This window comes from Phocoena phocoena, chromosome 1, assembly GCF_963924675.1.
Source record: "Phocoena phocoena chromosome 1, mPhoPho1.1, whole genome shotgun sequence".
In the NCBI taxonomy this organism is placed as follows: Eukaryota; Metazoa; Chordata; class Mammalia; order Artiodactyla; family Phocoenidae; genus Phocoena; species Phocoena phocoena.
In genome coordinates this window covers 65,665,736-65,680,389 of record NC_089219.1, presented here as the reverse complement: position 1 = coordinate 65,680,389, position 14,654 = coordinate 65,665,736, and the positions used below count along the sequence as shown (strand labels likewise).

Here is a 14,654-nt window from a genome sequence, read left to right as displayed (position 1 = left end):
AGTGCTTTGTTGACGTGTGTAACTTTCTCTGCCTTTTGAGTTGCAGGGAAGTTATTCATGATACTTGGGTATGATCCTTTTCTTTGGGATTTCTACTAAAAAGCAAGAACTCGATTGATTTTGATGCCACCTTTTGGCTACTACAAAAATTTCAGCTTATAAAGTTTGGGTTAAAACAACTTTGAACGTTGTCTGATGCAACCCAATTGCCAGATTAGACAGACCAAAATAACCATCTTCCTAGTATGAGCTTCAGATAGGGAAACAGGAAAGATTAAGAGAACAAAGCTCTTCTATTTAAGTTTTGCATCAATTTGGCATCTAAGTGAAGCAATAATAACTTTGTCTTCAATTCACTGAAGAAACACTTATAAAATGACAAGGAGGTCTCACAAATCTGTTTGATTGAACATACTACAAGCCCAGATTTATTACTTGGTTTAAGTTTTAAAATCTATATCAAAATAATATATGCCTATGAAAATAAACCAAACAATAATGAAGAGCTTATAATAAAAGTAATAAAAGCAATGGTCTCCTGTCTTAGATTTCTTTCCAGAAAGATAATCTCTCCTCCTAATGGTTGTTTTAGTCAGTTCAGGCTGCTATAACAGAATACCATAGAGTAGGTAGCTTGTAAACAACAAAAATTTATTTCTCACAATTCTTGGGACTAGAAGTCCAAGATTAGGTGCCTGCTTGGTCAGGTTCTTGGCAAGAGTCCATTCCCTGGTTTGCCATCTTTATTCTGTATCCTCAAATGTAGGAAGGGATGAGAGAGCTCTCTGAGGTCTCTTTTATAAGGGCACTAATTCCATTCATGAGGGCTACACCCTCCTGACCTAAGCACCTCCAAAGGCCCCACCTCCTAATACCATCATTTTGGGGGTTAGGATTTTAACATATGACTTTTGGGGGAACACATTCAGTCTGTAACACTGCTTTTAGTTCTTCTGGCAGTTTTTTGCATAACTTTAAATCATATGTTTATTCTTTCATTTTATACTTTATTAATTTTAGATAGCATCCATTGATAGCCTGCTATGAAAAATGAAGATTTAACTAATTTACATTATCTGTTTTTCTGTTCTCCCTCCTTGTTCCATGTTTAACGGTTAAATTATTGCCTTCAGATTTTCTTATAGTTTACTTTTGTGACTTTAAATGGTATACTGAGCTTCAATTGCTTGTTCCACTAACTTTTGTCAGTATCTCGACTCCTCTTTATATAAGAGGAGGATATTATCCCCACTACCCTTCTCTCCATCTTTCCTTTCTATTCCACTTTCTATATTTACCCTTTACATGATCAAGTTTGTTATAAAGTTCAGTTCTGCAACTTCATCAGAATCTTTCATGTTCTGTTGGTAGGTTGATTCTAGAAGCTGGAAATAAGACTTTTACTTTGTAATAACTACGTGAAGTTTAGTCACTGTCTGGCCAATACATTTTCATTTCTACTGTGTCCCTGATATCAAAGCCAAATCTTACACTTTATTTGCAGCTTAGCATCATGCTACATTTTAGTTTATTTCAACATAGGGCAATGACATTCATGTATAATGTTTTATTTGTCAGCCAAGTTTTTCTTGAATAGTCTTTATCAGGACCATAAGTTTGTCTACCATTCCAATCACACTATTTTTCAGAGGCTCCCTCTTCTCTGAACACCTGCCTTGTAGAACTTCTGTCCTTTTGTTCCACTCAGGACCAGGTAAATTTTAGGCCTACTGCATAGCTTTAATTCTGGGACTTATCTACCTCATTAGATTGGGTCCCACTTCTAGAGGTGCCAGATTTAGCAAATAAAAACACAGAATGCTCAGTTAATTTTCAATGTCAGATAAACAAGAAATATATATATTTTTTTAGTGTAAGCACGTCTCATGAACAATTTTCTATATCCCAACTTGTCTTCTTTCTTTGTCAACATCCTTGTTTTGAGGGAGAACATTCTTGATTATCTTCCTAAGAAGAGAAAGCACCGGAAGTAACTTTGAGAAGTCCCTAGAAATATTTTTCTTCTCCCTCTTTACAGTTGACTGATGGTCTAGCTTTAGAAGTGTAACTTGAAAGACAATTCCTGTCAGAAATTTGAAGATACTGTTCTATTGTTTTTAGCATCCAATATGTCTAATGCTCGTCTGTTTCACATACCTTGTGGTGACTTTTTTCCTCTGGGAAAGCACTTAAAATAGTTTCTTTACTCTTGGTGTTCTGAAATCCCACAATTTGTTGTAGGTCTTTCTTAAAAAATATTCTTTTTGTTCAGGCCTCAATGGGGGTCCTTTAATTCTAAAGAGCTATGACTCTCATCAGCTCTGAAATTTTTTCTTCAGTTATTTCTTTGCTGTTTTAATTCTTTCCATTTTATTGTTTGTCTTTTGGGAACTCTGTTAGTCATACCTTGGACCTCCTGGATTAGTCTCGATACCTCTTTTTTTTCCTTATATTTTCCATCTATGATTTTTTATTCTGTATTCTAGGAGATTCATCAAGTTTTTTCCAGCTCTGCTTTTGATGTTAAATTTTTGTTAATCATATTTTAAATCTCTTAAAGCCCTCTTGTTTCCTATTTATTCCTCTAATAACATAGTATTTTTATGTATGAATAATCTGCTTGAATTACTCTGAAAAAAAAAATTTAAGGTCCCTCCGATACCCTGAATTATTTTTATTTCATCCAGCATCAGTTTTTGTTTGTTTACTTTAGTCTTTCTCTTTCCTATTCTAATTTCTCTTAAACTCCTGATGCTACTTGGTTATCCATTTTTACTAAAGAAAGAATTGGGTTGCTTGTGTGAATTTGCTCTGTTTCTGTGTTAGTAGCTCAGTTTTTCCAGGGAGGCCTCTGCCCTGTATGGGATAGGAATGTTGTGTTAGCTGTTAGATTTCACTACAGCATGAACTGGTGGGAAGCTGACTGTCAGTCATGGGCTTTTACAATGCCAGAAAATGAAGGGTTGTAGACTGGGGTACCCAATCCCACAAAAGCCCTTGCTATCATTCAACAAAAGAGGCCTCTGTTTCTGCCCATTTTTCCTGGATGCTAGAAGTCTTAAGTGTAGGTGTATGGGAGGAGCATAGAGACACTGATTTGCACTGTAGACCTGTATATAAACCTTCATTAATCTTCTTACTTTTGGCCACATTTCTCACTCTCAGCTTTGAGTCCAGAATGTGTCATGATTTCTAACAGGCATATCATATCCCACCCTTTTTGTAGCTTTTCTATGGTGCATTCATCACTCAACGCAGTCTCATATGCTCTCCATCTTCCAGAAACTGTTGAACTCTCTTGTGCAATTGTGTGCAGATCCCATCCTGCACATCCTTAGCTGGTATGGTGAGGTTTATTCCTTTTTGTACTTTTATTCTTTTATTTCCATGAGTCTCGGGAAAGAAGAGAGATGGGCTTAAGTGCATCTTACATCAGCTCAAACTAGTAGTTTGTAGTTGCTTCTATTTTGTTGTTTCATGGTGGAAATATAATTCCAGTTAAATAATGAGTTACTTCCTCAATCACTTTTGCAGAATTGTTCAGCTGCAAACATCGCCATCTACTTTGTACCTAAGGAATCTGAGGGCCACTGATGTTTAAAGATATCAGACAGACTTTGATAGAATGACTATAGATTTGTGCAAAAAACTAAGGAGGATTCTAAGATATTGAAAAACTTATTCTGAAATTGATCTCATCCATTCTGCAACATCTGATGAGTGCCTAATATGGGCCAAGTACTCGGCTAAGTGTTGGCAAGGTAAATGGGTATAAAGATGAACACGATACAAACTTTACCCTTGAGGATCACATAATCTGATGAATAACTTGAGTTTATGTAGCATTTTGCAGTTTATAAATCAGTTTTACCTGTGGGGGACTCTTGAAACTTACTGATTTACCATTCAGCATTTTAACTACTCCTAAGGGACTCCAGTGATTCATGACATGTAATAATTTATTCATTTGCTTAGGTACAGATCTGAATTGCATGCAGAAGATATAGTTGCTGTGTGGTGAAAGAGCCAAGCTCACTCTTGTGGAATCGTGAAGTAGCCTTGTGCATATTGTGTATGAATTTATAGCCAGATTCTTGAGCCATCTAGATGGGATTACAAACATGAAATGGGTTTATTTTTCCCCTATTATTGCCTTTAACAATGTTCTTTCAAATTTCTTTCCTTCTTGTTTTGGCATCTTGGGTAGCTTCCTTCCATAGCTTTCTAAATACTTTCTATTGTTAAAAAGTTCAGGGCAGTCCAATTTAAAATTTGAACCTTGCTTCTTACAATTCCCCAGCTCAGGTTTGAACACTGCAGGGGAACTTCGAGTGGGAGAGAGGCCCTGTTCTGCTATTTCCCTTCTCTTCCCTCTCTCCTGGTCCTAGCTCTTTCTTTGTGTGTGACAGATAGAAGGAAGAGTATCTGTTACTTTCCTGGCCACTGTCCTAGTCCCACATGGTTGTTGCTACTGCAGCTAAGATGTAACTGACTATCCATAAACTCTGTCTTTGGGGTAAGCATCCAAAGGCTGGCTCTCTCATGGTGCACAAGTGGAAATTCTCTGGGGAAGTCCTCACTGACTAGTTCTTTGACTTGAGAAATCAGCTTTGGCTTGCCCTCCACCAAACCCCTTTGGCTTTATCCCTGGTGATTAACCTCCAGTCTCTTGTCACATGAGGTACCACCAGGAGGATGCAAGCCCATTTACTTGACTCCATGTTCTCCCATGACAGGCTGCTTCAGTGCTGCCCTCTTTCTACCCCATTGGTTTATTTCAACTCTCCTGTGATCTCTTTGGGTCTCACTTTTCCCTGCTAAAACATTAAACATTTTTCAACATTATTTTCAATGGCAATATAGTCTTCTACTTTATGGATGTGGAATTCTTTATGTAACCAATCCCCTGTTGATGGACAATTTGATTATTTCAACTTTTTACTATGACCAAAAGGTGCTTTAAATGTTAGGCAGGTTAAAGGGGAGTTGGAGAATATTTTGCAACTGTCTGGGGAAAATGAAGCCGATTTTTAAATGTTATGTTATATTAAAGTATACAGGGGCTGAAATGATATGAAATATTTCCACAGTCACTAAAAATATTATGTTGTTTTTTTAGGAACAAGCCCATTTTGTTTTACTTTAACCTGCTCAGCTGTACCAGTCCCTCCGTGGTGGTAAACCTACAGTGCCCTACCAGACAGGTAAGGCAAAAAAAAAAAAAAAAAAAAAAAAGCCTCGCTGGTGATGTTAGTGATTTTGAACATTCTTGGGTGAAAGAATTGAGAAACTACATTTGGGTTCTGGGTGTGTGTGATTAATGATAAATTTATGGAAGGTGGGAAGACAGAAGTATAAGCTCATGTTTGTTCATATACAATTTTAAAAAAGCAGTATTACTAGGAACCTCAGTGATTATCTTGTCTAACCACCTATTTTTATAAATGAATAAACTGCAGCCCAGAGAAGTGGAGATATTTTTCTCAGGATCAGTATTAGGAAGAATAAAGCCAGCTACTGTAACTAATAAACCCGTTTTTCAGTGACTTAAAACAGTAGTTTCTTTTCAGTCATATAAGAGTAAAAGGCGGTGTTTGTGGTCAATGGGCAACTCTCTTCCAGGCTCTTTTCATCTGGTGGCTCTGTCATCCCTTAAGTCCTCAGCAGGAGCAGCATCCAGTTGCCGGAAGAAGACAGAGAGGCTGAGTAAAGCACCCCTGTTCTTAAAAGCCTTGGATCAGTAGGGTCACACAGTGCATTTCTACTTATATGCCATAAACTCATTAGTTTTATTTGTTCACACCGAGATGCAAGAAGGAGGGAATAAAGCAATGTAATTGTGGGCTGAGCAGCCTCTTGTGTTCCATGAACAAATGAAACAATAGGGACAAACTTCATTGTTTCTTCCATAGTCTATCCCTCTGTCCTCCAGAACACCCTTCTTCCCAAGGGAGACAACCCAGAATCCCATGTGGTACTATCTTTAACCCATAGTCTAGGATCTATGGATTATGGATAGTCTCTCCATCAGGTCCTGGCACTAAATGCACAATGGGGAACAGGGCTAGAAAAATTAGAATAGAAGCTCCCATTCAGAAAGGGAGGAGGTATAAATGCACAGTGGTCTTTAGTGCATGGCACTGGAGAACAGTCTTTTATTCGACCTACCTGGATCGTGTTCTCTGAAGGAAGTTCCTTATCCATCACATCCTATGATTCTTTGCTCAACCACCTGAAAGGTTATTTCCTGTCTGTCAGCATCAGACCGCACCATTGCTGAGCATTGGAAATATACCCTCTTAGGGGCCATGCGGCTTTGAAACTTTCTTCCTATTGTGCGAGTTTAGAACCTCAAAGATTATATTAACAGTGAAAGGCCTTTTCAGGTTAGTTCATGAATTTGGCAGTACAACTACCTCAAAAACTTAGTAAGATTTTGACTTAGTTGCTTCCTCTTGGTTCCACTTTGCTGTACATCAGAAACTAACACAACATTGTAAATCAACTATACTTCAATAAAATTAAAAAATTAAAAAAAAAAAACTCCCTTATATAAACCCTCAGTTCTTTTGCCCCTTCTCATTTACTTGTACTTCCCTGGCAAAACATCATTCATGGCTAAATGCAGCTTTCTGCCTACTCCATGCCTCAACCCAGGCAGCTGTGTGTTCTTGCAGAAAACACACACAACAGTCCATTAAATTTAGGACCACTAACCTCAAGGGGGCCCTTAATGCTGTCCCCAAATCACACAGGAGACCCTTTGCCCATTCACTAGCTACTCTGCTAGAAAACAATTTCACACCTTTTCCTCTCACCTCAAACCTCCAAGACCTCCTTCCCAGTCTCCATGTCAGCCTCTGACTTAGCTTCCTATTTCACTGAGAAAGTATTAGCATTCAGAAGACAACTTTTACGAGCTACCACACTGACCTCCACTTGCCTACCTGTCATCATCTGTGTTCATGTATTTACTCTACCTTCCCTGCTCTTACTGTGGAGGAACAGCCTGTGCGCCCAAGGCCAGCCCATCCGCTCGTGCATTAGATCTTATCGTCGCTCACAAAGTCCAGCACACAACTCCAGAAATCTTCTGTTTTTTTCTTTTATTACCATTTTCCTTCTCTACTAAGTTACCCCATCGGTAGACAAACATGCCATCTTAAATAATTCTCTCCTTGATCCCACATCCCCTTCCAGTTACTGCTTCATATCTCTGTGCCTCTTTTTTTGCCAAACTCCTCATAAGAATAGTTTATATTCAATGTGTCTAAATCCTCCTTTCTCATTTTCATTCAGGCTTTTACTCCTGCTCTATTTTCTCCAAATGATATTGATACCATTGATCTCCATCTATTTAAACCAATGGTCAGTTCTCAATCCGTATTTACTTGAGCTAACAGCACTGTTTAATCAATCCCTCTTCCTTAATATACTTTCTTCACTTGCCCTCTACGGCACAACATTGTGTTTCCTCCCAACTCTCTGGCTGCTCCCTATCAGTCTTCTTTGATGGTTTCTCTTCATCTTTCCAGCATCTTCTAAACACTGGAGTTTCCTCTTCAATACCTACATTTACTCCTTTTGGCGATTGCACCTAGTCTTGTGGTTTTAACACAATCTATATGTTGCACTTCCTAATTTATCTATCCAGATCAGTCTGCTCCCAGAACTCCAGATCTTTCTATCCAACCACCTATGCCATGTCTCTACAGGGATATTTAGTTAGCATCTCAAATTTAACATGTCCAAACTCAAGTCCTAGTCTCTGACTTTATCCTTAAAATTGTTCCCCAACCCCCATCGGTCTTTTCTATTACAGCTGTAAATACCATCAAATCATCCTTGATCCCTCTTTTCTATCACACTCATGTTTGAGCTGTGAGCTAATTCCTCTGGTCTCCATTCAAAATATACCCAGGACCAAACTCCTCCTTTTTTCACCATCTCCTCCTTTTTTCAAGGAACCAGCTAGATTAGTTCAATGACCTCCTGACTGGTCTCTTCTTGCCCCTGTCTCCAGCCCCTTAGACTCTCTTTTCCACCCAGCAGCCAGTGTGATCCTGTTAAATGTAAGTCACATTATGTCCCTCCTTTGCTCAAGCCCCCTCCCCTCAATAGCTTCTCAAGTTACTCATATTAAAAGCCAAAGTCCTAACAATGGCCTACAAAGTTCTTCACTGTCTGCCCGACTCTGACCACGTATGTTATGGCTCTCCCTCTGCTCACTGCACTCGGGTCATACTGACCATCTGTTGTCTTCAAAGGATCCAGGAAAGTGCCGACTTCATAGCTCTAGACTTGGCTGATCTCCCTGCCTAGCCTGCTCTTTCTCCAGATGACTAGATCACTAGTCTTCTTCAAGTCTTCCTCAAGTCTTCCTCAAATATTACCTTTTGTTGAGGCCTCCCTTAACTACCTGTTTAAAATTAGAATCCCACCCTGGTACCTTTCATCCTCTGGCCTTCTTTCTAGCCTTATTTTTCTCCATAACACCTGCTACCATCTCATAGCAAACAATTTTGTTTATTTGTTGTTAACCATCTCCCCTACTAGAAAGTACGGATTTTTATCCGTTTTGTTCACTACTGTGTCCCCAGTGCCTAGAACAGGCTCAGAGTAGGTGATCAATAAATATTTGTTGAGTGAATGAGTAAATGAATGAATGAGAGAATATCTTCCTATTCCCAGTCTAGAAAATTTTCCACTACACTATACAAATACATCATTCCCATGATGAAACAAAAAAATCCTTGCACATTATGCTTTTTATTACATTTCACAAATTACTAGATTACATAAATTACTAGATTTACTAGATTATCCTTTCTTCATGGCAAATTGTAGTGTTTCAACCTTCAGTGTAACTCTCTTTTCCACTCACCAAATCCTAATTTATATTAGAATGTTAACCCTATATGAATGGAAGATGTAAAAATAATGATGAAGAACTATATTCAGAATGTCCCTTTGTGTTTATACAAAGAATCAGAACTGAGTCAGAATATATTTTAGCTGCCAATAATGCAGGATTGCTTTCAGTCTGCCAGGCAGTAGTGCGTCTACTGATCCAAGCCATATTTTTATGCATGATGTTTTTTGTTAATGCAGCAGGGTCCAGACATGTGTCATAAGCATTTAAAGGACAGACCTTGATCAATTAGGATACCCAACCTCAGTGTGACCATCATTTTTGGCTAATTATATGTTGATTGCTACTAGTCAGCACCCTATTTGAAGTGAACAAATTGGTCTGATAGAGAGTAAAGAACATTTGCTATAGTGTTTTTTAGCAGCTCATTTGTGTCTGGAATGAAATTTGATGTGATTCTCATTATCAAAACATTTTTTACCACTTAAATTACTTTCTTTTATATGTTGCATACACCGCACTTTTATATGTGTAGTATACATTGTATATGTGTGTATGTATAAATACAGAAATCATCATAGCCTTAACTCAGTAGCTCCTACCATCATTGAAAGCCTGTGAAAACATTAGTATATTCAGTATTCACTTTTATAAATCCATTTAAATGTATCCAACAAGGGGCTAGTTCAGTTATCTTTCAGAGTCATGTAAGTAAATTGCCAAAGTCTAAATGTCTGTGAGGTAGCTCCTAATACGTTCATGGTTTTTTCAGCTTAGCCCCGATCGGAGTAAACTTTTGATGTTCGCATTGGCAATGACCTCAGTCTTCTTCCAAACAATGTGAGCATGTTGGTTGGTTGCTGTGAATGTCCCTAAACAGTTCTTCAGTTTTCATAGAAAGATACCTGTGAGACTTTCAATATTTCCTCTAGAGGTGTGTGAACGTGTGTATGTGCTTGTGTGTGTGTGTGCATATGTGTGTAGGAGAGACTGAGAAAGAGAAAATGCACCTGGAGGTGTGAATGTGGAGATGAGTTGTTTACCTTGTCAAAACTTCTAAAAGAAATTGGACTGCTGCTGCTACAAAACAATATTAACTGTGAGATTTTTGAGGTACCCATTTAGTTATCTACCTACTACCTTAGCTGTGGGGTTGATACCAATTGTCCTCGTGTAGCAGAGACATGACCCAAAAAAGGGGAAAGAGATGTCACCTCAGCAGCCGTGTTTTTACCTAACTAACAGTGGGGGTTGAGCTAGAATCTGGTCATTGAGAATGGTTACCAAAGTACAGTAGGGAGATGGAGCAAATCAGAGCTGAGAAGCCTTTCCTAAGGAGGAACTGAAGGTGGAGGAAGGGAATGTTCAAGGATTGACTACAACTCTCATGGCTTCCCATGATCTTTGGTTTTTTATTACAAACAAAAGCAAAACCAACAGAGTGCATCTTCCCTGATTCTGCTTCCTCTCTGTGGAGTTACTAATTGGATTGCAGTCATTCCACGGTGGCTCTGTGGACTAGCACGGCCATCCGGTTTGGCATTAATAGGCCCCCAAAGTTAATTAATGTAAGATAATTGCATCAGTGACCTCTCTGCCCATGTTTGACTGGTGCTGCTGAAAGACAATAATAATGATTGATTGCCACAAATAGCCCTAATTTTGTTAGTTTCTTATGGTAATAAAACCTCCAATTATGTTCTGAGAATTCATTGGCACTGATAGTTATTAGCGGCATAAGTTATCAATGTTTGGAGCGTTTTAAATTACCATTGTATTCACATAAAGGAAAGAAAGCAAGATTCTAACCCTGAAAATGTATAAACTACACAGGTGAAATTAATCTTGCATTAAGCTCTTATCTACTAATTCAGAAAATCATGAAAAACTATTTCATTAAAAGTTCATCACTGTCCTATGGAAGATGTCACACAAATCTACAAATTATAAAATTGCATAGAACTGCACACACATACACACAAATGAATGCATGTAAAACTGGTGGAAACTGAATAAGGTTAGTGGATTGTAACAATATCAGTTTCCTGATTGTAATATTGTACTATAGTTATGCAAGTTATTACTATTGGCCAAAACTGGGTGAAAGGTATGTGGAATCTATTATTTTTCACAGCTGCATGTAGATCTACAATTACGTCAAATCAGAAGGTAAAAGTAAGTTTGTCATTGTACAGCATCTTATTGTTTTAACAACATCAACATTGAAGGGCAAGGAGTAGAGGTTGAATACTAGTACATGAAATTTTATTTTTTACAGTAAGTTTAGAGAATTGATTTAAGTTTCTTAGATGGAAAATGGTGCTTTGCTTTTTTATAGTGGTGGGTAATTTAGAAGTTTAACCTTGTAGATAATTCCTTGGTTTGTTCAACTCAATTCAGTTCCCACCATTGTGTTTCTTTATTTCACAGATCTGTGTCTCCAAGTGCCCAGAAAAATTTTTAACCTACATGGAAATACAATTTATGTACAGAAAAGACAGAAACGACTGGACATACTACAGCCAGTTCTGCAAGTCTGCTCTTCTTAAGCCTGCGAAGGTATGTGTGTTTAAGCTTAAAACTAGAAAGAATTTACCTTGTTTCAATCGCAAGTGTAACATGAGCATTTGTAACGGATCAAGCTCCAAAATCTTCTTGGAAGTGATTACTAACGGTACCATTTCATTAAAACACAAATGCACATGTACATACAAACCCACACACACACAATTTATACCATATCATTTTGTAGACTTGGGGTGTTATACAAGACTGTTAAGTCTGGTAAGTTAGCATCAACTATTCCCTGACACCAGCAAATTCTCTACTTGGATTTTTTGCTGTCTAGAGCTAAGAGCTAAATGTCATTTGCAGTCACCATTTCATTAATGTGGTGATAAAGCTCCGTGGCTACTTAGTAATAAGAATTTTACTTCCAAACCTGGTTTGATAATTACTCATTTAAAAAGTCCCCGAACACTACCTAGATTTAAGATTTATAAGGGATTTCTAAAGCCTTATTGTGTTAATTAGTAGTAATGGCTTCTAAATTAGAGAAGATGCCATTTTTCCAGGAAAAAATTAAAGGATTAGAGACTAAGGATATAACTAAGACGAAGATACACACCTTCAAAGACATGCCTTGGTTTCAGCAGGTCTGACTTTATTATTGTTGATTCAATTGAACTACAGTTAGGATATTTAAGAGTGTTTGTCAAACAAGTATGTGTGTGTGATAATCTTACAATTACTCTTATTAGGGGTGTAATTTGGGATAAGGAGATTATTAGGGAATTGAATTTTTAAGGGACAAAATTTTTATATCAAGAGTAAAACTTGTCATCACATCATCTTTAAAATGTTAACCTACTCTTCCTTCAATTTTAGACTCTCACACAAGTTTTACTGGATGATGATTGTCCAACAGCGATTTTTCCAAGCAAACCTTGTAAGTGGCTATTATTTTACCTTAGAAACACAGAATCTACCAAGAAGTTATTTAATTCAATTCCCTTATTTCACAGTTGATGAAACTGAGGCCGGGAATGGTCCTATGACTGGCCCAGGGTCCCAGAGTTAATTAGGAAGAATAAAGCCCATTCTGGCTCCAGCTGGGGATGTTCCACTGGAACTTGGTGAGGTTTTAGGTTTGGCTGCTTAAACACACACAAAAAAGTTTGAAAATTGACTTTTAAAAGCCCATTCAGGTTGATTCTTCGGTGCTCTGTGAACACACATAAGCACAGACACACTCTAACACATCCACCCCTGAATTCAGCCAAAAAGTTTGTTGAGAAATTGACACTGGGGAGTGAGGGTGGGGCATATACTTGTATTTATAATTTGGAAGTTGAAATATTTCTATGTCTCCTGAATGCATCAACATTTTATTTCTTTAAAATTTATAAACTTTATTTTTTTGTGTGGTACGCGGGCCTCTTGCTGTTGTGGCCTCTCCCATTGCGGAGCACAGGCTCTGGACGCGCAGGCTCAGTGGCCATGGCTCACGGGCCCAGCCGCTCCGTGGCATGTGGGATCCTCCCGGACTGGGGCACGAACCCATGTCCCCTGCATTGGCAGGCGGACTCTCAACCACTGCGCCACCAGGGAAGCCCCTATAAACTTTATTTAACTGTTTAGAAGAAAATGAAATAATCATTTTCCTTTCTTAAGGCTATAATTCTAACAACAGAGAAAAAACTTTACATAAAGATGTCCATCACAGTGTTGTTCCAAAAAAAGAAAAGACAAAGAAAATCAAAAGGAAATACTCTAATATCCAAGAGCAAGGAAATGCTTAAATAAATTATGATGTATTCATTAAATGAAATATTTATAATTTTTACCTATAAGTATTGTTTATATGTTACAATGTTACATAAGATGAAAAATACTATATGAATTATGACAAGCCTGTATAAATTAAAATAAACAACAACCAAAAAAAACTACTCAAAGAAAAAGATTGGAAACAAATATGCCAAAATATTAAGTGATTGTTTTGGAGGTGGCAAAACTATGGCCATTTTCTCTCTTTCTTCTTTTTTCTATATCTCTGTTTTTCCACAATGAGTACATATTTCTTTTAAAATGGAAGAAAGACAGCAGTCATCAGTTTGAGTAGAAAGTCAGGTACCATTGAAGTAGCTACCATCAAGCATAATGTCTTGCATGCTCCCATCAGTCTTCTCTGGATCATTAAAACCCTGCAGCAAAGATGTAGGCCTGGCAAGCAACTGCATTTAACCAGGAAGTCCTGGGCAACAAGTGTCTGCAGTCAAGAAGAATGTTACAAATTTTTATGCAAAACGGTAAAAATGAATCATTAGTCACTGAAGATGTAATAGGTATAAAAGTATAACATATATTCCTGCCCTTATAAGTGTAGTTTGGTTAAATCACACAATATGAAATGTACATTGGGAATACAAAAATGAGTAAGGCACAGTCCTTCACAGTCTAGTGAAAGAAACATTAAGATAAATATTGAAATCACTTGTATCCCCCCAATAGAGGATTAAGTATAGTATTTGAAACAATAGTATGCAGCTAATAAAATGCACTCATTAAAGATTTTATAAATGGAAATAAGTAATATTATAAGAAAGAAACAAGGGACAACCTCTCATGTACTGTATAATTATAACTCTCAAAAAAAAAATTTCTTATAGAAGAAAGACTGGAGGAAATGCACCAAAAGGTTAATATAGTTCACTGTGGGTGGTAAAACTATGTACAGTTTTGTATCTTCTTTCATAAAATTTTCTCTACTTTCTAAATATATAATGAGCATATTTAGTAATTAAAGCTAACAGACTAGATGAGTTATTGCCCAGATATAATATGTAGGACAAGTTTCGGGGGTTCTGTACGTGGGAACAGTCATGTTGAAGGAGGAGAAAGAGAAGGAGTACACAGAAAGGAAGAAGGGAAGGCAGGAGAGAACCTGGGCCTGTAAACCAAGGGAAGAGAGTTTTGAAAGGCAGGGGTTGTCTCCCATGTCAAAGACTCATTCAAGAGAAAGTTAATTCATTCAACAGCAGATACTTACTGAGTTCCACTATGTACCAAGCACTGTGCTAGGTAATGGGTTCAAGCAGGATGAAGACTAAAAAAGATTTGGAGGTTTTGGCAACTAGGAGGTCACTGGAATCACTGGGAGGCTAATTTGCATGGAGAGGTGGAGACAGAAATACAGTTGGATTGAGAGGGAATGGAAGCATCTGGTAGAGGCTACTATGTCAGATTTGCCAGGGAAGAGCAGGAGAGAGAGAGGGCAGTC

General features: G+C 37.7%; 1 protein-coding gene across 1 annotated transcript in view; it reads left to right on the top strand.

Annotated features, from left to right (window-relative positions):
• SLC44A5 (solute carrier family 44 member 5) overlaps positions 1–14,654 on the top strand; it is a 103,129-nt gene that overhangs the window by 41,814 nt on the left and 46,661 nt on the right. Inside the window, exons 4-6 of the mRNA XM_065886383.1 lie at positions 5,120–5,204; positions 11,303–11,431; positions 12,260–12,320. Coding sequence (XP_065742455.1) covers positions 5,120–5,204; positions 11,303–11,431; positions 12,260–12,320 — 275 coding nt within the window. The remainder of the gene's footprint in view (positions 1–5,119; positions 5,205–11,302; positions 11,432–12,259; positions 12,321–14,654) is intronic.